At 44.8% G+C, this 23,797-nt stretch overlaps 1 protein-coding gene across 1 annotated transcript; it reads right to left on the bottom strand.

Annotated features, from left to right (window-relative positions):
• Positions 1–351: 351 nt before the first annotated feature.
• On the bottom strand, positions 352–23,646 carry KARS1 (lysyl-tRNA synthetase 1). Its single transcript, XM_065416454.1, has 14 exons — positions 23,525–23,646; positions 22,197–22,347; positions 20,645–20,810; positions 20,137–20,230; positions 19,460–19,646; positions 19,188–19,313; positions 16,540–16,659; positions 15,999–16,161; positions 15,726–15,899; positions 12,033–12,118; positions 2,943–3,028; positions 2,490–2,616; positions 1,074–1,217; positions 352–598 (listed from the first exon to the last, which is right to left on the bottom strand). The coding sequence occupies exons 1-14, from the start codon at positions 23,644–23,646 to the stop codon at positions 512–514; spliced, it is 1,833 nt and encodes a 610-aa protein (XP_065272526.1). The 3' UTR covers positions 352–511.
• Positions 23,647–23,797: the final 151 nt, after the last annotated feature.

A 23,797-nucleotide genomic window follows, 5' to 3' on the forward strand; every position in this document is an offset into this window, starting at 1 on the left:
GTGCTGCTACTAGGCCCACCTCAGAAGGGGCCCACAGATATGTTTGGCGCCGGTCCCACAAAAGGTTAATCCGACCCTGTACCTCCCAGCCCAGTGCTGGTTCCTAGCAAGCCGTGGGTGGGAAAATGGAGGAAAAACGGCAGCTCTACCAGGCTGGAACCGAGGTTGAGCTCCCACCTGATCCTGCAGGACAGGGATCTGCAGACCTGTCACAGGTGGGAGGAACCCCTTCAAACCACATGCTCCATCCCCTGAAGTCCAAACCTGGCTGCACGCAGGCAGGTAAAACCCTGGATTAGGCACAGCTGCTGCCACCCCACCACCTTCCACACAAACACCAAGCAAGAGGAGGCAGGATAGTGCCGGCTTTTATTCATTTACAGGAACCATGATACAGCAACTTTCACTGGTCTCCTCAAGGCAGGAGCAACCTTTGGCCACGACCCGTCATTACTGAAGACAAAGCAAACATCTTCCTCCCAACCGGACACAGGCAAGGATCAGCAGCCTCTCACACTGAGGTGCCTTCAGCAGAAGGACTGGGCTCGACCTCCTTCTTATTGTCTTCAGGTTTCATAGCAGGAAACAGCAGCACTTCCTGTGGGGGGAACCAAACACCATCAGCTTCCCCCCCTCTCCCTATTCCTCTCCTCCCATTCACATTCCTTTTTGCATAAAAATAAGAACCCCTAAACCAGCAAATTGTAAGTACTTGATTCGTGCATACTTAATTACAAACCCTCTTTACTTCCTCAATGCTCAAGTTGGATTTCCCCAGGTCCCATAATGGACATCATGAAACTCCAGGAGTCAGAGAGAAAACCCCGGAAATGCCTAATTCAGAAAAAAGGCAATTTTAATTTTTACCATTATGCCATTTAATCCCCCACAATGGTGCTTATGGAGTTTGGATTTCAGCTATAACCCTGAATTTCCTGGCCTTTAGAATGAGATGTGGAAGGAGACAGGTGTTTCAATCAGAGTCTCATATTACATAAGTAGCCTTATGTTTTACAACTAGAGAGTACCTTGCAGGATTTCTTACACCCTATTTCCTCCAGGTGGTCCATTACCTTAATATTATTGGAGTCTGTAAGGAACATGGTGAGCCGATCGATGCCCATGCCCCATCCAGCTGTCGGTGGAAGTCCATATTCCAATGCAGTGCAAAAGTTGTCATCGATGAACATGGCTTCATCATCACCTGCTGCTTTTGCCTAGATGATCAATGAACAGTGAGAAGTAGTTCCCACTGCCCATAGTGCAGGAAATGTCAACACTCCTGCTAATTCCTATGTCACCACAAAGGGATGCTACTACATTCCTAGAACCTAGGAGGCTATGTTCCAGGAGGGTCTGAATATTTGTAAAATCAGCTGAAGAAATGAACAACAGGGGGGCGATCTTACCCCTCATCCTGGGGTATTATTGTCTGGAGAAGTATTCTGAAGGCTACATCACAGGCTATGTCTACACTAGAGCCAGGACTGATGCTCTGAGATCGATCCACCGACGGTCGATTTAGCGGGTCTAGTGAAGACCCACCAAATCGACAGCAGATTGCTCTCCAGTCAACCCCTGTACTCTACCCCCGATGAGAAGAATAAGGCAAGTCGATGGGAGAGTTTCTCCCGTCAATCCCCCGCGGTGTAGACCCTGCGGTAACTCGACCTAAGGTATGTTGACTCCAGCTACATTATTCATGTAGCTGGAGTTGCATAGCATAGGCCGACTTACCGCAGTAGTGTAGACATAGCCTTAGAAAATGGCATGGGTGCTGCCCACAACATCTAATTCTAACCAAGTTAAATGTCTTGTGAAACAGTGTTTCTGGCACTCAAGCTGCACAGGATTCCTTTTGGCATATGTGAAGAAATGTACCTGGGGATACTGGAGACACAGCACTCCACTAGTACCAGAAGAAGGGATTATAGGAGGTATCTTTAAAACTTTTAGTATTACATTTCAATAGATAATCTTGTCAATATCTCCTCTCCTAATCAATATCATTCATAGCTGAACTACACCCTGATGGCAGTCTACAGCAGTTGCATACATCGAAGATATATTAAGAAAGTGTTCAGGAATCAATTGTCTAACACAATAAGTATTTTGTTCTTGAAAAAAGTTAACAAGCGCTTTTGGTTCTCCATTTTTTCCAATCTTTCCCATGTGTTTTGTTCCAAACTCTTCCCTCTGTGCCTGCTGCATCACTCATTTGTCCTCTAACAATTCTCCCTTTGGTGGCAGGCAGAGCTGATAGGACTGGACTTGATGTAGGAGATATTTCTTATAAAAGCTTCTGTTAGACCCATCTGATTGAGAGATTCAGTGCCAGTAGATTCCTGTGATGTTAGTTGGGAATGTTTAGAACAGCCAGTAGGGGGCATAGAAAGAGAAGATAGGACTCTGTGTAAACTGGAAATACACATTCTGGCATTCACCCCAACCACAAATGTTTTCTGTCTCTAATCTCTACAATTCCCTACCTTCGCCTGATCTTCAAAAAACTGCCGCTGCCGGAAGGGGTCGTTGAGCTCTGTGTATGCATTGCATATTTCCTTCTTCATCACAAAGAGTTCAAAGCGTTCTGTCAGTCCCTGCTGAGAGCGATGCCTGTGCAGAGGAGATAAGTCACCAGGCAGCTCAGAAACTAACACAGCTTCCTCATGAAAAACAACAAGGTCACTGTTTCAGAAGAGATGCCCACTCTGACAGTCACCACTGTGAAACTCCAGGCCACTCAGTATAGACATTTCCCCCCTGTATTTTATGCCCTATGAAATGGGCTCCTTGGCTCAGGAACCAAGACCTGGACAAGTGTCAAACGTCCAAAACTGCCACATGGCACCAAATCTTTCCTTTTCACAGACAATTTTTCTCATGGGGATAAAAAAGGTTGTCATGATTTCATGACTTTATATAAAATCTCATACTCTTACCATTTGGCCAAAGGGCTCATGATCTGGGGATGATCACAGATGAATGTGGGATTGATACAGGTGACTTCCAGAAACTCACCAACAAGCTGAAAAACAGGAGGACAGAACTTTCATGTTAGAACATCTCATAATGAAGGAGGTGCCATAAGACTGAGATGACTCACTACTTCAAAAGCCTACTTAGGGCAAAGTCTTCATTGACAGCGATGAGTCCCTGCAAGACAGGCCAAGCATCCGGCTTGGAGAGGTTAAAATCTGATCTAGCCCAGGACTGTATAAAACACAAGATTATTGTCTAAACTTCATCCAGTTTAACAAGAACTCCAGTGTCAGAACATAAACCTACCACTATTACCTACAGTGTCTCAAGGTGGTATTGGAGTTTAATTCCAGTTTTGACATCTGTGGCACAAGCCACTAGACAAAGCAGCCAGAAAAAAAACAATCAGGCAATAGTTGGGGTGAGAAGGGGCAGAAAAGAGGAAAACAAAGCAAAGGGCCAATATGTGTATTATACATTTACCTTACATTTTGGAGGGACATGTGAATCTAATTACACTCTTCTCTCCACTCATGCAGAATGTGTGGAGGGAGGGAGGGGTCCTCCACAAAAAAAATTTGATCCCTTATTTCTTTCAGAGTTGATCTACACTACTTCTAACTGACTGGGAGGAAGTGTCACTGCAAGGTTATAAGGCAGGGGTGGCCAAACTTACTGACTCTCCAAGCCACATATGACAATCTTCAGAAGTTTGACAGCCAGGCCGCACCTGGCAGGGCTCGGGGCTTCAGTCCTGTGGGAGGCGCCTGCCGGGGCTTCATCCCTGCTCTTACTAAAGCCCCGAGCCTTGGCTGGTGCATGTACCCTGTGGGTCTGAAGCCCCAACCCTCTTCCCCCCCCCCCCCCCCCCCAGTCTCATAGGCGGAGAATGAGAGGGGGGCTGGGGTGAGCCGCACTTTAACTGTAAGCTACATGCGGCCTGCAAGCCACCGTTTGGCCATCCCTGTTATAAGATATTTCTTCCTACCTGGGACCATCCACTGTACTAAAATAGCTCTCTTTTATCCTACTAGCCCAGGAACTAAGAGGCCAGGTATCAATCCATAATCCTCTACAGACCTGCATCACTCTGCCACCAGTACAACGTGTTCTGTTATAAACAGACACAGAATAACATCTGGGGTATTATTGAATTCTCTTTGGCAACAGGAAAAGGGCTGAATTAAATTCCAGTGGGTTTTCCTAGATGTAGCCAAACATCCCGATTCACTGAAAGTCTCATGTACATCTCTGCTACACGATCATTCTATAGATGCTGCAGTCCCTCCCCCATCTCCACAAAGCCAGCACCTCTGACCTCTGGACTGGTAAAGGCAAGCAAGACTGCAAGCCATTTCCTTTCACCTTGAACCCCTATGAAATCTGAACTGAGGTCCTTTCAGAGGGCCAGATCCTACTCTCCATATGTAACCTACTGCTGAAAGAAGCCTCTGTACCAGATCATTGGAAAATAGTTAACATAATGCAGATTTTTAAAAAGGGCTAAAGAGGTGATTCTGGCAAACACAAGCCAGTAAGCCTACCTCCAGTACAGGGCAAACTGGTAGAAACTATACTAAAGAACAGAATTATCAGGCACACAGATAAACACGAGTCAATACATCTCTTGTAAAGGGAAATTACGCCTAACCAATCTATTAGAATTCTTTGAGGGAATCAGCAAGCATGTGGACAAGGGTGATCCAATCGATGTAGTGTACTTGGATTTTCAGAAAGTCTTTAACAAGGTCCCTCACCAAAGTCTCTTAAGGAAACTAGTCATAGAATAACAGTGAAAGTCCTCTCATGGATCAGTAACTGGTTAAAAGATAGAAACCAAACGGTAGGAAGAAATGGCCAGTTTTCACAGTGGAAAGAGGTAAATAGCAGGGTCTCCCAAGGATCTGGCCTGGGACCTGTGCTGTTCAACCTATTCATTAACGATTTGGAAAAGGGAGTGAACAGTGAAGTGGCAATGTTTGCAGATGATACAAAAAATTTCAGGGGAATCTCACAAGACTGGGTGACAAAATGGTAGATGAAATTCCACACTAATAAATTGAAAGTAATGCACATTGGAAAAAATAATTCCAATAAGTACCCATATATAATGATGGGTTCTAAATTAGCTGTTCCCACTCAAGAAAAAGATCTTGGACTCACTTTGAAAACTTCAGCTCAATGCATGGCAACGGTCAAAATGCTAACAGAATGTTAAGTACCATTAGGAAAGGGACAGCAAATATTGTAATGCTACTATATAAATCCATGGTGTACCCACACCTTTAATACTGCATGCAGTTCTAGTCACCTATCTCAGAAAGGATATACTGGAACTGGGAAAGATTCACAAAAGGGCAACAAAGATTATCAAGGGCATGGAATGGCTTCCATATGAGGAGAGATTAAAAAGATTAGGGCTGTTCAGCTAAGAAGATAAACAATTAATGGGGCATATGAAAAAGGTCTATAATATAACCAATGGTATGGAAAAAATGGAGAGAGAAGTGTTACTTACCCATTCCCACAATACAAAAAACAGTGGTCCCCTAATGAAATTAATAGGCAGTAGGTTTAGTCTAAACAAGAGGAAGTACTTTTTCCCCACACAATTAACATATTGCCATGGGGCATGGTGATCACCAAAAGCATAACTAAGTTAAAAAAAGAACTAGATAAATTCATGGAAAACAGGTCTGACGCTATACCCCATATTCTTAGAGATATTGTTATGATATGAATATGGCATAACTAAGATGTGTTTTATGCAAGATATCATTGGAAAGGTTATGATTAGCTAAGTATGATTATCCTATTTGCATGCATATATTATTTCTGTACAGAAGTTAGAAATATTGACTATCAATTACAACTGGGTTTACACCTGGAGAATGCAATCAGTCTGGATAGGCCATTAGAAAAAACAATAGGTCTTTGAAGATGCTAATCTCCCGCCTTCCTTAGAAGCTTTCCTGGGATGCCACAAACAACCTCTGACTCATGGCTGCTTTGACACTGCAGAGTCATGTGATCACATCACCTGGTACTGGACTCCCTAATAGAATACCAGTATTTTTCCACTGGGGGTGGAGGGAGATAACCACACTGGGGAAAAAAGGGTTCCCGCCATATGTAAAACCTATTTAAGGCCAAGGAGTGACTTAATCTGTGTTCTTTCTTCACTGAATCCCTGCCCAAGGTGACTGTTGGAAACATCTAAGGGTATGTCTACACTGGCAAGTTTCTGCACAAGTTATACCACTTTTATTAAAGCGCTGGAATTAAACCGCTGTTGCGTGTCCACACTGTGCTCCTTGTGACGATGGAGCGCATCCACATTATCAGCTCTTGCAACGGCAAAGAGAGCAGTGCACTGTGGTAGCTATCCCACTGTGTAACTGGCTTTGGGAAGGGTTTGCAGTGCCTGATGGGGCAGGCACAGCGTCACATGATGCAGGTTTCCCAATCCCACTGTTCCATGGGCATCCTACTACATTGCCAGCTGCTTGTCAACTGAAGTGTGCGTGGGGGAGGCAGAGTGTGTGTATGTATGTGTGTGTGTATGGTGGGGGAGGAGAGAGACAGTGTGTTTTGGGGGACAGTGTGTCAGCATGCTGTCTTGTAAATTCAGACAGCAGCAGGAAGCAACCAGTCCTAGGCAGGGGGAGGGGGAAACCCTGACCATCAGCCCCCGCCTCCCTCCCCAGCTCTCAGCACAGCACAACCATTACGCATTAATGGTTTGCTTTGTGTCCTGGAGCAGATCAGCACAGCATGCAAGGGCTGTCAGAAATGGAGCTTTGAAAGGGGAGGGGCACATGTCTCCAGGGTAGCCGAGTTCAAAACAATGACCAGAGCGGCCACTTGAGGGATTATGGGACACTTCCGGAGGCCAACTGATTGCTTTCTGCGCTGCAATATGTTTACTCTGCCAATACTCATAAAGCCGCGCACAAGCGACCAGGGAGCTTTGCGAACAGGGGCTGCTAACAGGGAGTTTCGCAAGGGAGTTTAGAAGGGGAGTGGGAAGGGAGCGGGAGTCCCTCGCCAGCCATAACCCCATCCCCGTGGCCCCCCCCAAAACCTATAAACCAAACCACATTCCAAAACTCCCTTCTGTAAACCACCCTTTCACTAACTAGGATACAATGCAGGCAGAAGCCCAGCAGCAGAGTGGGGGCTATCCAGTTTATTGCACCGACTGTTGCATGTATGATTACCTGCCCTGTGGGCGGGTGGCGTATGTGTGCAGTCGGTGCAAGGAGCTCCTGGCCCTCAGAGACCATGTACGGACTTTGGAGGCCAGGGTGGCGGAACTGGAGGAGCTGAGAGAGGCAGAGAGGTATGTTGATGAGGCTTTCCGGGACACTGTAGAATTGTCCCACCTCCGCTTAGACAGCACCTGTGCTGTTAAGGAGGAAGAAGGGCCCAGGGAAGTAGAGCAGTCAATGGGAGCAGAGGGAAACTTTCCCATAGTTGGGACCCTCCTTCCAGATGGTTCTGGGGTTGCCTCTCCGGGGGAGGGAACTCCAGTTTCTAGGAAAAGGCAGGTGTTAGTAATGGGAGATTCGATTATTAGAAATGTAGATAGCTGGGTCTGTGATGACCGGGAGAACCGTATGGTGACTTGCCTGCCTGGTGCGAAGGTTGCGGATCTCTCGAGGCATCTAGATAGACTTATGTGTAGTGCTGGGGAGGAGCCGGTGGTCGTGGTAAATGTAGGTACGAATGACATAGGGAAGGGTAGGAGAGATGTCCTGGAAGCCAAATTTAGGCTGCTAGGGAAGAGACTGAAATCCAGGACCTCTATGGTGGCATTTTCAGAAATGCTCCCAGTTCCACGCGCAGGGCCAGGTAGGCAGGCAGAGCTTCAGAGTCTTAATGCGTGGATGAGACGATGGTGTAGAGAGGAGGGGTTCACGTTCATTAGGAACTGGGGAAACTTCTGGGATGGGAGGAGCCTATACAGGAGAGATGGGCTCCACCTAAACCAAAGTGGAACCAGACTGCTGGCACTAAACATTAAAAAGGTTGTAGAGCAGTTTTTAAACTAGGAGATGGGGGAAAGCCGACTGCTGCAGAGGAGCGTGTGGATCGGACACAGACTTCTCTTAGGGGAGAGTCTGATGATAGAGAATCTCCAGGTTATAGTCAGGAGCAGAGGACTGAAAAGTATAATGTAAGGGCCGGATCAGATGATAAACAGTCACATAAAAAAGAATCTGGCACATCAGAAAAAGGCAGGCTAATAAACAGGGACAAGTTTTTAAAGTGCTTGTACACAAATGCCAGAAGTCTAAATAATAAGATGGGTGAACTAGAGTGCCTTGTGATAAAGGAGGATATAGATATAATAGGCATCACAGAAACCTGGTGGACTGAGAGCAATCAATGGGACACAATCATTCCGGGGTACAAAATATATCGGAAGGACAGAACAGGCCGTGCAGGGGGAGGAGTGGCACTATATGTTAAAGAAAATGTAGATTCAAATGAAGTAAAAATCTTAAGCGAATCCACAGGTTCCATAGAGTCTCTATGGATAGAAATTTCATGCTCTAGTAAAAATATAACATTAGGGATCTATTATCGACCACCTGACCAGGACAGTAATAGTGATGATGAAATGCTAAGGGAAATTAGAGAGGCTATCAAAATTAAGAACCCAATAATAGTGGGGGATTTCAATTATCCCCATATTGACTGGGAACATTTCACTTCAGGACGAAATGCAGAGATAAAATTTCTCGATACTTTAAATGACTGCTTCATGGAGCAGCTGGTACGGGAACCCACAAGGGGAGAGGCGACTCTAGATGTAATCCTGAGTGGAGCGCAGGAGCTGGTCCAAGAGGTAACTATAGCGGGACCGCTTGGAAATAGTGACCATAATACAATAGCATTCAACATCCCTGTGGTGGGAAGAACACCTCAACTGCCCAACACTGTGGCCTTTAATTTCAAAAGGGGGAACTATTCAAAAGTGAGGGGGTTAGTTAGACAAAAGTTAAAAGGTACAGTGACTAAAGTGAAATCCCTGCAAGTTGCGTGGGCCCTTTTTAAAGACACCATAATAGAGGCTCAACTTCAATGTATACCCCAAATTAAGAAAAACAGTAAAAGAACTAAAAAAGAGCCACCGTGGCTTAACAACCATGTAAAAGAAGCAGTGAGAGATAAAAAGACTTCCTTTAAAAAGTGGAAGTCAAATCCTAGTGAGGCAAATAGAAAGGAGCACAAACACTGCCAACTTAAGTGCAAGAGTGTAATAAGAAAAGCCAAAGAGGAGTTTGAAGAACGGCTAGCCAAAAACTCCAAAGGTAATAACAAAATGTTTTTTAAGTACATCAGAAGCAGGAAGCCTGCTAAACAACCAGTGGGGCCCCTTGACGATGAAAATACAAAAGGAGCGCTTAAAGATGATAAAGTCATTGTGGAGAAACTAAATGGATTCTTTGCTTCAGTCTTCACGGCTGAGGATGTTAGGGAGATTCCCAAACCTGAGCTGGCTTTTGTAGGTGACAAATCTGAGGAACTGTCACAGATTGAAGTATCACTAGAGGAGGTTTTGGAATTAATTGATAAACTCAACATTAACAAGTCACCGGGACCAGATGGCATTCACCCAAGAGTTCTGAAAGAACTCAAATGTGAAGTTGCGGAACTATTAACTAAGGTTTGTAACCTGTCCTTTAAATCGGCTTCGGTACCCAATGACTGGAAGTTAGCTAATGTAACGCCAATATTTAAAAAGGGCTCTAGGGGTGATCCTGGCAATTACAGACCGGTAAGTCTAACGTCGGTACCGGGCAAATTAGTTGAAACAATAGTAAAGAACAAAATTGTCAGACACATAGAAAAACATAAACTCTTGAGCAATAGTCAACATGGTTTCTGTAAAGGGAAATCGTGTCTTACTAATCTATTAGAGTTCTTTGAAGGGGTCAACAAACATGTAGACAAGGGGGATCTGGTGGACATAGTGTACTTAGATTTCCAGAAAGCCTTTGACAAGGTCCCTCACCAAAGGCTCTTACGTAAATTAAGCTGTCATGGGATAAAAGGGAAGGTCCTTTCATGGATTGAGAACTGGTTAAAGGACAGGGAACAAAGGGTAGGAATTAATGGTAAATTCTCAGAATGGAGAGGGGTAACTAGTGGTGTTCCCCAAGGGTCAGTCCTAGGACCAATCCTATTCAATTTATTCATAAATGATCTGGAGAAAGGGGTAAACAGTGAGGTGGCAAAGTTTACAGATGATACTAAACTACTCAAGATAGTTAAGACCAAAGCAGATTGTGAAGAACTTCAAAAAGATCTCACAAAACTAAGTGATTGGGCAGCAAAATGGCAAATGAAATTTAATGTGGATAAATGTAAAGTAATGCACATTGGAAAAAATAACCCCAACTATACATACAACATGATGGGGGCTAATTTAGCTACAACAAGTCAGGAAAAAGATCTTGGCGTCATCGTGGATAGTTCTCTAAAGATGTCCACGCAGTGTGCAGAGGCGGTCAAAAAAGCAAACAGGATGTTAGGAATCATTAAAAAGGGGATAGAGAATAAGACTGAGAATATATTATTGCCCTTATATAAATCCATGGTACGCCCACATCTCGAATACTGTGTACAGATGTGGTCTCCTCACCTCAAAAAAGATATTCTAGCACTAGAAAAGGTTCAGAAAAGAGTAACTAAAATGATTAAGGGTTTAGAGAGGGTCCCATATGAGGAAAGATTAAAGAGGCTAGGACTCTTCAGTTTGGAAAAGAGAAGACTAAGGGTGGACATGATAGAGGTATATAAAATCATGAGTGATGTTGAGAAAGTGGATAAGGAAAAGTTATTTACTTATTCCCATAATACAAGAACTAGGGGTCACCAAATGAAATTAATAGGCAGCAGGTTTAAAACAAATACAAGGAAGTTCTTCTTCACGCAGCGCACAGTCAACTTGTGGAACTCCTTACCTGAGGAGGTTGTGAAGGCTAGGACTATAACAATGTTTAAAAGGGGACTGGATAAATTCATGGTGGCTAAGTCCATTAATGGCTATTAGCCAGGACGGGTAAGAATGGTGTCCCTAGCCTCTGTTAGTCAGAGGATGGAGATGGATGGCAGGAGAGAGATCACTTGATCATTGCCTGTTAGGTTCACTCCCTCTGGGGCACCTGGCATTGGCCACTGTCGGTAGACAGATACTGGGCTAGATGGACCTTTGGTCTGACCCAGTACGGCCTTTCTTATGTTCTTATGTTAATACAACGCTGGAGCCTCTGTGCTTTAAGGCTTATGACTCTCGGCTAAGTGGTTTTTTTGCAACGCTGCAACTGAGGAGTTTCTGCACACAAAGTTGTTTGTCAGTGTGTACACCTCGGGAGTTACAGCACAGAAAGCGGCTTTACTGGGCAGTAACTTGCCAGTGTAGACAAGGCCTAAGAAACAAAGAGAAAGCAGGGGAGAAGAGCTGAACCCAGGCTGGGAAGATGTCTGGCCTGTGAAAGAAATACCTGGAGTTTTAAGCTGCAAGCAAGAGCAGCTTGTCTTCAAGAACCTCTGCAATCTGCCATAAAACAACATTTAGGGTGAGAAATTACTACTTGTAACCAGTTTCTTTAGTATATTAAACTTAGTTTCCGTGTGTTTTATTTGCTCAGTAATCTGCTTTGATCTCTTTGCTAACCCTTATTTAAAATCTATCTTTTGTAGTTAATAAACTTGTCTTTGTTTTCTCTAAAACCAGTTTGTGGAATTCATAACTGGGGGGCAAAAAGCTGCGCATATCTTCCTCCACATTGAGGGAGGGAGCGAATTTTATGAGTTATGCTGTACAGTTCTCTGTGCAGCACAAGAGGATACAATTTTGGGTTTACACTCCAGAGGGGGTGTGCATTTGAGTGCTGGGCAGTTCCTTAGCTGAACTTTCCCATGCAGAGCTGATCTCAGCGTCTGTCTTTCTGCAGCTGGGTGTGTCCCTACCTGTGCGTGCTGGAGGAGGACTGAGGGCCAGATCTCAGGATTATGAAAAAGCCACCTCCACTTACCTTATCAAGAAGCCTGGCCGTGGTCCTGGGAGGTGGACACTCAACACCTCTCTCCACACAAATAGCATCAAAGAACTTGCGAGTTTCTGTTTCATAATGCAAAATATTAGAGAAGCTGTTCATATAGCTGTTTCTCCCAAATACCTGCTCAAACTGAGGAGTTTTGAAGAATGTCCTAATGGTCAACAGATTTGGACCATTTCTTCTCCCCCTCCTCCCCACCTGCAGAATGATCCAGACACAATGGAGAAGGACTAGAATGACTTTCAGTATTTTCTGTCATAATACACTGTGAGACATACCAGCTAAGGAATACAGTTTCAGCCTTCCACAGAGCATGAAGGGCAGTATTAATTGCTGCCAATGTAAACTCAAACATAAGATTCCTAATCCCAGACTCTAGATGCTCTGACAACAATTATAAACACAATCCCACACAGAGAGCGCCACTGTGGACAAACAGCCAGTCTCAGCATAAAAAAAATATATACATCTATCTACAAAGATGATCTATTACAGTGGTCCCCAACCTTTCTGTTGCAATAGCATATTCATGTTCCCAGAAGAGTGTGGCGGGCGCCAGACGACCAGCTGCCAAAATGCCGCCGAGAACCGGCATCATCGAGAACCGTCGCCGCCGAAAGGCCGCTGAGAAGCAGTGGCATTTCGACGGCAACGCTTCTTGGTGTTGCCACTTCTCAGCAGCATTTTGGCAGCTGGTTGTCCGGCGGCCGCACTCCTCGGCGGCGGGTTGTCCGGCGGAAGCGCTCCCTTGTCAGTAGAAGGGTGCACATAAATGCCCCGGCGGGCGCCATGGCGCCCACAGGCACCGCATTGGGGACCACTGATCTATCATTTCTCCCAAATACCTGCTCAAACTGAGGAGTTTTGAAGAATGTCCTAATGGTCAACAGATTTGGACCATTTCAGATCAAGGAGGCAGTGGGAGCACACTCCAAAGTTGACAGGTCCTCAAAGAGCATATCTGCCAGCAGCCTTCACTCTCATAAATCAAGGGGCTCCCATGTTAAGCACTTCTGCTGATTGCAGTAGCATCAGTATCACACAAAGAGAGGGGCAGTCTCTCAAGTAGGCAGGTCCCAGAGCTATTTTAGGGCTAACAAAACTAAATCAAGCAGCTGAAAAAGCCAGAAAACCCATGCAGATCTTAGTGCACTAGTGTCACATGATCATGATGAGATTTTCCACTTAAGAGAACTACCAAATTGTTCACTAGCTTTAGTTTTCAGATATATTTAAGGTGTAGACCAGTGGTTTTCAAACTGCGGGTCGCAACCCAGTACTGGGTAGCAGATTGCAAGGCACTGGGTTGCGCCAGCTCTGCTCAGCACTGCCGACTGGACTGTTAGAAGTCCCGTTGGCGGTGCTGCCTGGCTAAGGCAGGCTAGTTCCTACCTGTTCTGATACCGTGCTGCGCCCCGGAAGCGACCAGCTGCAGGTCCTACGGGGGGGGGGGGGGGGGGGAGGAGAAGGAGAAAGGCGGCGCTCCACGTGCTTCCCCCACCCTGAGCACCGGCACGCAGGGGCAGGTGGAAGAGCCATGCGGAGCCACTTGCGCACCTCCGCTTAGGAAGTGGACTTGCTGCTAGCCGCTTCCAGGGCACAGCGCAGTCCGCGATGCCAGGACAGGCAGGAAGCCTGCCTTAGCACCTCCACTGCGCCGCTGACCAGGAGCTGCCCAAGGTAAGTCCGTGCCCCAATCCCCTGCCCCACCCCTAGCCCTGAGCCCACCCCAAACCTCTCATCCCTTGCCCCACCCCAGAACCATGGCCCCCTGCTGCACCCTAGCCCTGAGCCCCCCCCTGCACCCCAAACCCGTCATCGCCAGCCCAGAGCTCTGACCCCCTCCCACACCCTGAACCCCTCATTCCCAGCTCCATCCAGCAGCCCTCACCCCAACCCTCTGCCCCAGCTCCGTTAGGTCGCGGGCATCAACAATTTTCTTCAACTGGGTCACCGGCAAAAAAGTTTGAAAGCCACTGGTGTAGACTGCGGTATAGTGCATGATAGCCTTATCTAGAGGTAGCAAGGCTCACATCTGAGGGAAAAGATCATAACTACCCAACCAAAACATTGCTGCTATGTAATCACCTAAAAGCAGCTCTCCACAACTGTCAACTCAAGGGACAAATGGCAGATGCATTTTCAACCACAGGGCCCCATATAATCTTCCAGTTGCTACCCCAACCTATTTGCCCTCCATGCCCTATGTGACGGTGCACCCCATAAGGCTTTATGGAGATATGCTTATGAATGTATATATGACATAACTGGAATATGTTTTATGCTACGTATGCCATGTAACATCTCTGTAAAGGTTATGATCCACTGAATCTATTCATCCTATTTATATGCATGTATCATTTTTGTATTCGAAGTTATGAATATTGGCTGTGTACTTGCTTGATTTCTAAGTAGCCTTAGGAAAGCATTTGGTCAGCTTCTTGAGAAAGGAATGTGCAAATTAAGTGCCCAAATCAAGAAACACTTAAAGGACAATGAGAGAGAGGAGGGGGTCTCCACTCACAAGAGAAAGTCTATTTAAACCCCGGGGAGACCCCTCCATTTTGTCTTCACCCCCAAGGATACCTGAAAGAAACTGGAACAAAGGACAGTAACTACAGGGGGTGTGAGTGATTGCTGGACCCAGAATAGAAGGAGACTAGTCTGTAAAAGGAAGCTTATTGGAATTCCTCTGAGGGTGAGGTTTTATCTGTATTCAGTTTTCTTACTCTATTAGACATAGACTTGCGTATTTTATTTTATTTTGCTTGGTAATTTACTTTGTTCTGTCTGTTACTACTTTGAACCACTTAAATCCTACTTTCTGTATTTAATAAAATCACTTTTTTACTTATTAAATTAACCCAGAGAATGTATTAATACCTGGAGGGGCAAAACAGCTGTGCATCTCTCTCTATCAGTGTTATAGAGGGCGAACAATTTATGAGTTTACCCTGTATAAGCTCTATACAAGGTAAAATGGATTTATTTGGGGTTTGGACCCCATTGGGAGTTGGGCATCTGAGTGTTAAAGACAGGAACACTTCTTAAGCTGCTTTCAGTTTAAGCCTACAGCTGTTAGGGGACGTGGTTCAGACCTGGCTCTGGGTTTGCAGCAGGCTAGCGGGTCTGGCTTCAAACCAGGCAGGGCACTGAAGTCCCAAGCTGCCAGGGCAGGAAAGCAGGGACAGAAGTAGTCTTGGCACATCAGTTGGCAGCCCCAAGGGGGTTTCTGTGATTCAACCCGTCACACCTTAATAACTACCAGATACAGAGGGTCTTCTCTGCTCCCTAAGAGACAGACGAAACAGAGATACAACACTGGGTGTCAATGCAGTGAAAACACTTCAAGCCAGGCCTCCTCACTAACTCTCCCAACAGTGTCATGTATACACAATGAAGTCTTAAAGGCAATCAAGCGGAACCTTGCTGACCCTTACAAGAACCTGCAGGGCATCAAGACTACACTCTGAAATCTTGTAGTTAAATCAAACAAAACCACAGTCGGGCAACCCCCATCTACTCAGCTTACATGCAGATCTGAGCAGAACACCACCTTGTAATAAACAGTATTAAAGGCAGCTTATAGATCAACATGGACTGGGGGTTAGAGGTCTTTGCCCCATAATAGCGAGGGGGAGGTGAAAGCACACAGACTCCTCATCTGACCTTCAGTCTCAAAGTGATCCGTTGCTGGAAGTTTCACTCCCAGGATTCTCTCCAGTTCACACACCATGCTGATTTTCCGGAAGGGTGGGGTGAAATCTATCTCACAGGCATGGCCATCAGGACCATCTGGGTGATAAGTGACCTTGTAACTTCCAGTAATGTGCTTCACCATTCCTACAAGATAAAACTGCACTTAAAATCAATGCCATGCTGTATCACATGCTATCTTCACACGGATTCTTATTCTCCTTTAATTAATATTAGTTAGGTCACCTGAAAGCAGCTTTTCTGTGATCTCCATCAGGTCATGATAGTCTGCATAAGCCATGTAAAACTCACAGGTTGTGAATTCAGGATTATGAGTCAAATCAATTCCTTCATTCCGGAACTGGCGCCCAATTTCGTATACCCTGTCCATGCCTCCAACCACCAACATCTAAACAAAAAAAAATCCAGCTGGTCACATTAGCCTTCTGAAATGAAGTCAAGAAAGTTCTGACTAGCACAAAATTGCACAAATCTACATTCCCAAGCTTTTCAGCAAAAAACAGAGGTAAAAGGAGCACTAGACAAACCTAATGAACTCTGGTTCAATTATCCTGACATCCACTATTCTCCAATCAATGTGGGCCTCTTTCCTGCTCACCTCTTTAGCCATGCTCCACCTCAGCGAGGTTGCTTTTGTCAACCCAATTAAATCTGCTGGCCTTTAGTCTAATCCTTACTTCAATCTTATGCTTCACATTTTGGGAAGGCAGATAAAGAAAGAGTCAGAAAAGTGTAACGCTTAGCCCACTGGGGGATCACCACACACCTTGTGATAGAGTTCTGGCGCAATTCTCATGTACAACTTCATGTCCAGTTCATTGTGATGTGTAATGAAAGGTTTAGCCACAGCTCCGCCTGGAATAATATTCATCATGGGAGTTTCAATCTGATGAAAAAAAATGTGTTAAACCTTAGCTCAAATACTCTCATGCCCCCAACTCAATCATATCCTCCCCTCCATTCCCCATGCTACAACTATTTTGATGTGTCTTCAATAAATACTTCAGTTAAAGAGAGAACCTGGCTCAGATATAAAATCTCTACATTCTATTTCTTCATTCACCATCATGAGCAGAGAAATTATTCTGAAATAAAAGATTTTCCTCCTATGTAGTCAACAAGGTCAGTCTATTTAAGCCATCTTCTCTCTCAAGAGCTTAGCAGGAACAACTATATTCTGCACAATTAAGGAGCTGTGGAGTAGGGGAAGGAACAAGGATTGGGCCACGCTGTTGAAGACATTTGCAGTAATATCACCAACCTCCAGCAGAGAAAGTCTGGCTTCTCAGGAAGTCTAAACCTTGTAAAACTACACTGACAAGTGAAATTATGTATATGGAAACAAAGTTAATCAATCCTTCTCAATGTGTCCCATCTGCTCCATTTCATCATTTACACTAAGTTCCTTGGGGCAGCAACTGACAGCAACCAACTGAGAAATAAATACTGAAAGAAGCAGAATGCCTTTCACTACCTGAACACCTTGCAAAAACTACACTACTTTAAATGTAATTGCTTTGGTAAAAGATGGGGGTTTTAATTATTTAAAATTAAGATATAAAATATTGCACCTGAAAAAGTTTCCAGGAGCATAAGGACACTATACAGCTAGATTTGTTATTTTAAAATTAGCCGGGGGGGGTGGGGTGGGGTGGGGGGGTGTCTGTCTGCATGTGTGTCTGTGTGGAGAGACAGAGTTCTGGAGCCCCAAAGGAGTTCTACAGTATACAATGGTTTTCAAAATACGTGTCTTGTAGATATGAGCACGTAGGCAGGCAAAATCAACATGTGATTTCTCTCTCTCTGGGCTGAAGCGCTCCCGGAGACTATGCCAACCTAACTTTCACGGAAGCTGCATTTTTCAGGTGTTTAAAGGTGCATGAGTAATGGAGTATAACCACATGCCTCACAACTTAGTCTATTCAAGAGTACTATACATCACTAGGCCCAAATAAAGAGTAAAATGCCAGGGAAAGGAAGGATCTGCCAGGTATATAGACAAAATAAACATTTTCTAAAAACAGTCATCAGTGATGGGAAGAAGGTGATGTGGCATGGCAATTCACCCAAATGATGGCAATACCAATGATACCCGCTCCTCTTTCAAAAGGGCTCCCCAAGATGTGGGCAATTTTACACTTTGGTTAGGCTCCACAAGAGTCTGCCTTGTTCTACCCACTGTCAGGGTTGTGCTGACCAGTCAGCTCTAACCTCCACACAAGTAAAGTAGGGGTTGCAGGCTGCATGTCCCACTGCATTAGGTACAATACCACCACTAGGGGTCCGGCGCTTGGGTTGCATTAGCGGGAATTAATCCAGTTCTGTTATTCATTTAGGGACAGTACAAAACAAGCACTTTTTTATTCCAACTGCAACCATTTAAAACAGGGAAAAACAAGGAAAACGAGTTTCTCATACTGATTCAGAATGAGGCTCAGGGTTCCAATGGAAACAAAAAGGTCTGTCCACAACATAGGAAATGGAAGCCAAATGGGAGTCTCTATTGAAGGAAGATTCAGAACGGATCTAGGATCTGAAGGGAAAGAGTAACTTTTGTAGAGTTTGTGTGGCAATGCCTTCCCAAGTCACTTTGTATTAAAGACACTGGCTGTTTCTCCTGCACGGTAGTTAATTTCCAGCGTGATCACCAAGCCTAAATGGCCTATTTAAATGGTAGTTTACAAGTGATTAATTTCAGGAAAATAGGAAACGTACAGTCATGAAGTAATGGCACCTTGACACAGCACAAATCTACTGTGTTTAATATTTGAGAACCGCAATATATTCATTAGTTATTTCACACAAACAACTCCACTAGCAGCTTTTGTGGATCCAGTAGACAAAGTGGTTAAAATCTGCCAAGTAGTGGGTAGCAAAGAGAGTCATACTTTGAGAGTGGAAGTGGAAACAGGAATTTGGAAGTATCTAGAAGTAAACAAGTCTTTTGTTCTGGTATGTTGTTCGCTGTTATACCTTACATGAAACATAGGTAGTATTTATTGTAAGTTAGATTGACTCTTCTTTATTGGGGTGGGTGGGGGAAGGGGAGAACGTCCCCTCATTCTCAAGGGTGTTATTTAACAAACTTCAATTATGGAAGAAAGCAATGGGGGAACAAAGATAATTGATAACTTGAATTGCTAACTTGGGGTTTGCTCAGTCAAAGAGCAACCCTCAGAAATTGCCCTGTCACCTGAAAGGGAGCAGACAAAGAATAAACTCTATTGCACTTAGTGTGCTTTGTGGCTCCATGGCACAAAATTGATAGAACATGTATACTGAGCCAAAGTCAATATGTATATTTTTCCCACTCCCATGCACATTTTGTACATGAGGTGGGGTTGGTTTCTCCTCGGGGCTTAAGAAGTGTGAAAAAGACCAGCACACAGAGAGAAGCAAAGTACCAAACCTTACCTCAAGAAAGCCCAACTCATCCAGGAAGCTCCGGAGGTATGTGATGATCTTCGCACGGATTATAAACTTCTGTCTCACATAGTCATTAAGAATTAAATCCAAGTATCTTTGACGAAATCTAGTTTCCTGAAAAGGATGGATAATTTTAGAACAATCTAAATTATACTTATTGCCAAAAGAAAAAAAAATAAAACTTGATCTTCATTTGGTGCACTGATACCAATGATACCAAAATCTGCCAGTTTGGCTTCAACACCAGGAGTGGTTGTTACCTTGTCTTTGAGCCCAAAGTGAAGATGGGGCAACATGTGCAGGCATGGAGAGAGCAGAGAGATTTCCCAGGGAATAATGCTCAGCTCCCCTTTCTTTGTCTTTCCAGGACTCCCCTGAACTCCAATAATGTCCCCCCGACGCAGCTTGTTGTTAATGTGGATATATTCTTCCTCTGATTTGTAGTTCCTGCAAGTGGAAAAATAAGCACCTTTTAAGCACTTTTTGTCCATAGATCAAGCTTTGCTGAGTCTCTTCCCACCCAAAACACTTAATATTCAAGTATCAGAGGGGTAGCCATGTTAGTCTGTACCCACAAACGAGAAGTCCAGTGGCACCTTAAAGACTAACAGATTTATTTGGTCATAAGCTTTCATGGGTAAAAAACCCACTTCTACTCCATGCATCTGAAGAAGTGGGTTTTTATCCACAAAAGCTTATGCCTAAATAAATCTGTTAGTCTTTAAGGTGCCACCGGACTCCTCGTTACTTAATATTCACTTATTGGCTAGCATAGGAGCCTCGAGGTCCTGTACTGTGTTCGCCACCACCTGGCTACAGACTAGGAATCTGAGATGAAGCTCACAGGCATAGGGAAGAATAAGATGTCATCTTCTAATCTGCTCCTCCCAGAAAGTACAGTTTGATTTAGAATGCTGCTATGGCTATCCCTAGTTACCTGGAGTTTGCCATGACTTGCAATTTGACTCCCTCTCCACGGAGATCATAGAAGATCAGTTTCCCTCCAGAGGCACGTTTTGCATGGATTCGACCTAGAAACCCAAAGTTAGATGGTCCAATGGTTACAGCAAGTCAAAGTCAGAACGCTTTCCATTTTCCCAAAACAAAGATACAACTCCATGCCCAAGCCAAGGCACAGCATCACTCCTACCTTGTACCCAGGCAACATATCACCAACCTCCATCCCATCATTGGTTGGCAAGGTAATGGAAGTCTCAGAATTAATCCCTCTCATCAGACCTGCTCCCTTGCTTGTCAAGGACTCTAAAGCTCTACCTTCTATCCCAAAGGTCCCAACCCTGCTACAGCCTTAGCACCATGAGGAATTGCTGAGCAAGGTCCACAGAGTTGTGGAGGCATTCCCATCTATCTCCCTCCAAGAATGGTAAGTGCTTGTCTTCACAAAGTGGCAGACTGTCTCCCCCAAGTCCCAGGTGAGTCTTTACCTGCCACTCTCACTGTAATGTCTCTCAGGTGATCTCCTGCCTGCAGGTGGCTGTACCTCTCTATGAAGTCTGTGAGGGAAAGGCCTACGTGGAACTTGTGTGGGTAAGGATCTTCATTGGTTCCTTTCAGCTGCTGGATTGCCTGACTGCGGATCTTGTAATATTGCTGTCATCAGTCATAAACAAGAACATTTATGTTAGACACCAAAGGGATTGTACAGCTCACAAGTTAAAGCAGAGTTGATTTGACTTGTGAATATTTATTTGACTACAAAAGTTAGACAATACCTGAGTGACTAAGGCTTTTTCACCTCAGAAGAGTCAGCTCCTCTGACAGAAAGCACAAAAAAAGGCAGAGGGCACTTAAGAGGTTGGACTAAGAAGAGGCTAAATGAATGCAGTGATGAAGCAAGAAGAAGAGAGTCATTGCTTTAAGCCATTACCATTCAAACCTTAGATACAGTAACTTCTCACTTAACATTGTAGTTGTGTTCCTGAAAATGCGACTTTAAGCGAAACGATGTTAAGTGAATCCAATTTCCCCATAAGAATTAATGTAAATGAGGGGATTAGGTTCCAGGGAATTTTTTTCCACCAGACAAAAGACTATATATATATATATATACACACACACACATACATACACACACACAAAGTTTTAAACAAACAATTTAATACTGGTACACAGTGATGATGATTGTGAAGCTTGGTTGAGGTGGAGGAGTCAGAGGGTGCTTCAGAGGAAATGAACAGAACAGGTAATCATCAAGTGATCCATCCTCTGTCACCCATTCCCAGTTTCTGGCAAATAGAGGCTAGGGACACCACCCTTGTCCATCCGGGATAATAGCCTTTGATGGACCTATCCTCCATGGACTTATCTAGTTCTTTTTTGAGTCCTGTTATAGTCTTGGCCTTCACAACATCCTCTGGCAAAGAGTCCCACAGGTTGACTGTGTGTTATGTGAAAAAATACTTCCTTTTGTTTTAAAACTGCTGCCTATTAATTTCATTTGGTGACCCCTAGTTCTTGTGTTACATGAAGTAAATAACACTTCCTTATTTACTTTCTCCACACCAGTCATGATTTTATTGGAAGGTTGGAACATAACCCTAGTGAAATGCTGCTAATGACGCTTCTTTTGCAGGATAAATCCCATATCTCAGTCATTCTAGCTAGCACAATATATAACGCAGGGAGCAAATTTCTTATTCACCTGAAATTAGTTATATTAATAAACTGGATTTTTTTGATCATCTTTATATTGTGCATAATTTTTTTTTCACATTTTAAGTAGTAAGGTAGTACAGGCAAAATCCCCGTTGCAGACAGTTATTGGCTTCCTCAATGAGTGGCCAAGCAAGCACATAAACCAAACACCCATCTGAAATAGCCTCCCAGCTAATGTTCCTGAAAAGGTGCAGTTCACAGCTGGCTTGGGCCATAGTTCACTTCCATTCTAACTCTCCAGCTCAGCACTGATTAGCAATCAAACAGGAATCAGTAAGACTTATTCTCATAGTCCTAACAGGCATTGGCCAAACTACTCACATTGGGGTCCAGGCTTTCCTCATCAGCTCCATTGCAGTTCTCAGATCCTAGGGTGAAGGCAGATTTGCTCAGATGCTTCTCACTTTGCTCTTTTTGCTTTGCCTCTTTGTCAGCTACTTTTCTCTCGGCCTTCAAACGTCTCTTCAGCTCACTAGAAAAAGAGAGGAAAACAGACACAGAAGCCACTTTGAAACTTACAGAAAGAAACACTTGCCAGAGAGATTCTGTCCAAGGGTCACCTTATACTTAACTCTCTCTCCTCTCCCCAAGAGGACATGCTGCCTTGCTCCACCTCATAGGAAGTGATAAGTACCCAAATTCTATTCGGAGCTGCTCCAATCTCTCACCTTACAGTCAGCAGAATCCAGAGAAAGCAGTACTAGCTGGGCATTGTCTCATATAGAGGAAATGTGCTTGTTTTTTTCTTGACCCTACACTGTTCACCTTTCACAGCCCTAGAAACTTTACATAACAGACAGTCAAAATAAGGTAAAAGTCTTCAGTGAGAGAAGCACCAAGGATAATTAAAGTACAGTTTGAAGCAACTAAAGTGTTTTCCCCCTGGGCACAACAGATATAGAGTCTCCAGTCTATAACAATCACCATGCATATCTATAACCTACTTAGGCACCAAATGAAATTAATAGGCAGCAGGTTTAAAACAAATAAAAGGAAGTTCTTCTTCACGCAGCGCACAGTCAACTTGTGGAACTCCTTACCTGAGGAGGTTGTGAAGGCTAGGACTATAACAGCATTTAAAAGAGAACTGGATAAATTCATGGTGGTTAAGTCCATTAATGGCTATTAGCCAGGATGCGTAAGGAATGGTGTCCCAGCCTCTGTTTGTCAGAGGATGGAGATGGATGGCAGGAGAGAGATCACTTGATCATTGCCTGTTAGGTTCAATCCCTCTGGGGCACCTGGCATTGGCCACTATCAGTAGACAGGATACTGGGCTAGATGGACCTTTGGTCTGACCCCGTACGGCCATTCTTATGTTCTAGGCTCAAATTCTCAAAAGTATTTAGTGCCTGACCTACACTGAAGTAAATGGAAAATAGAAATAGCCTAAATACCTTTGAGGATCTAGGCCTTAATCACTCCAGGACATCCATCTACCACGTGCTCCACAGACAAGTGCCAAAGCACAAAGGTTTCTATGGTGCCCCAGGGCCCCCCAGCAAAAGGGGGGATTCCATGAGAGGATTCATCAGGGAAGGTCAAGACACTCGCCCGCCACCTGTAGCGCCCCGGGCAGGGCTTCCCGGGCAGGGACTTCATGAGAAAGCAGGTGGCGACACTCAAGACGAGAGCAACAAATCACCAACCTTCCTTGGTCATGAAGTGCCTGGAGCCTTCGGAGAGCGGGGCAGGCGGCGCGGGGAGGCCGAGCCCGCCAGGCCCAGCCAAAGCGGCCCCGAAGGAGCCGAGCGGCTGCTGGGTTCAGCATGGCGCGGGCGCGGGCGCTCGGCTCTAGAGACCGTCACCTGGTAGGAAACAGACACCGGATCAGCGAAGGGCCGCGTCTCCCGGGCCCCCGCCCAGGCCGCCCGCTCCCCAGGTCCTCCCGCCGGGTCCCGACACAGACCCCCCAACCCCGC

This window comes from Emys orbicularis, chromosome 14, assembly GCF_028017835.1.
Source record: "Emys orbicularis isolate rEmyOrb1 chromosome 14, rEmyOrb1.hap1, whole genome shotgun sequence".
In the NCBI taxonomy this organism is placed as follows: domain Eukaryota; kingdom Metazoa; phylum Chordata; order Testudines; family Emydidae; genus Emys; species Emys orbicularis.

Coding starts and splice junctions, on each gene's coding strand:
- KARS1 (XM_065416454.1), bottom strand. CDS start 23,646: ATGCTGAACCCAGCAGCCGCTCGGCTCCTTCGGGGCCGCTTTGGCTGG. Junction 16,162..16,539: donor CGCCAGAACTCTATCACAAG/GTGTGTGGTGAT, acceptor TTTTTTGTTTAG/ATGTTGGTGGTTGGAGGCAT. Junction 15,900..15,998: donor CACAGAAAAGCTGCTTTCAG/GTGACCTAACTA, acceptor TTTATCTTGTAG/GAATGGTGAAGCACATTACT.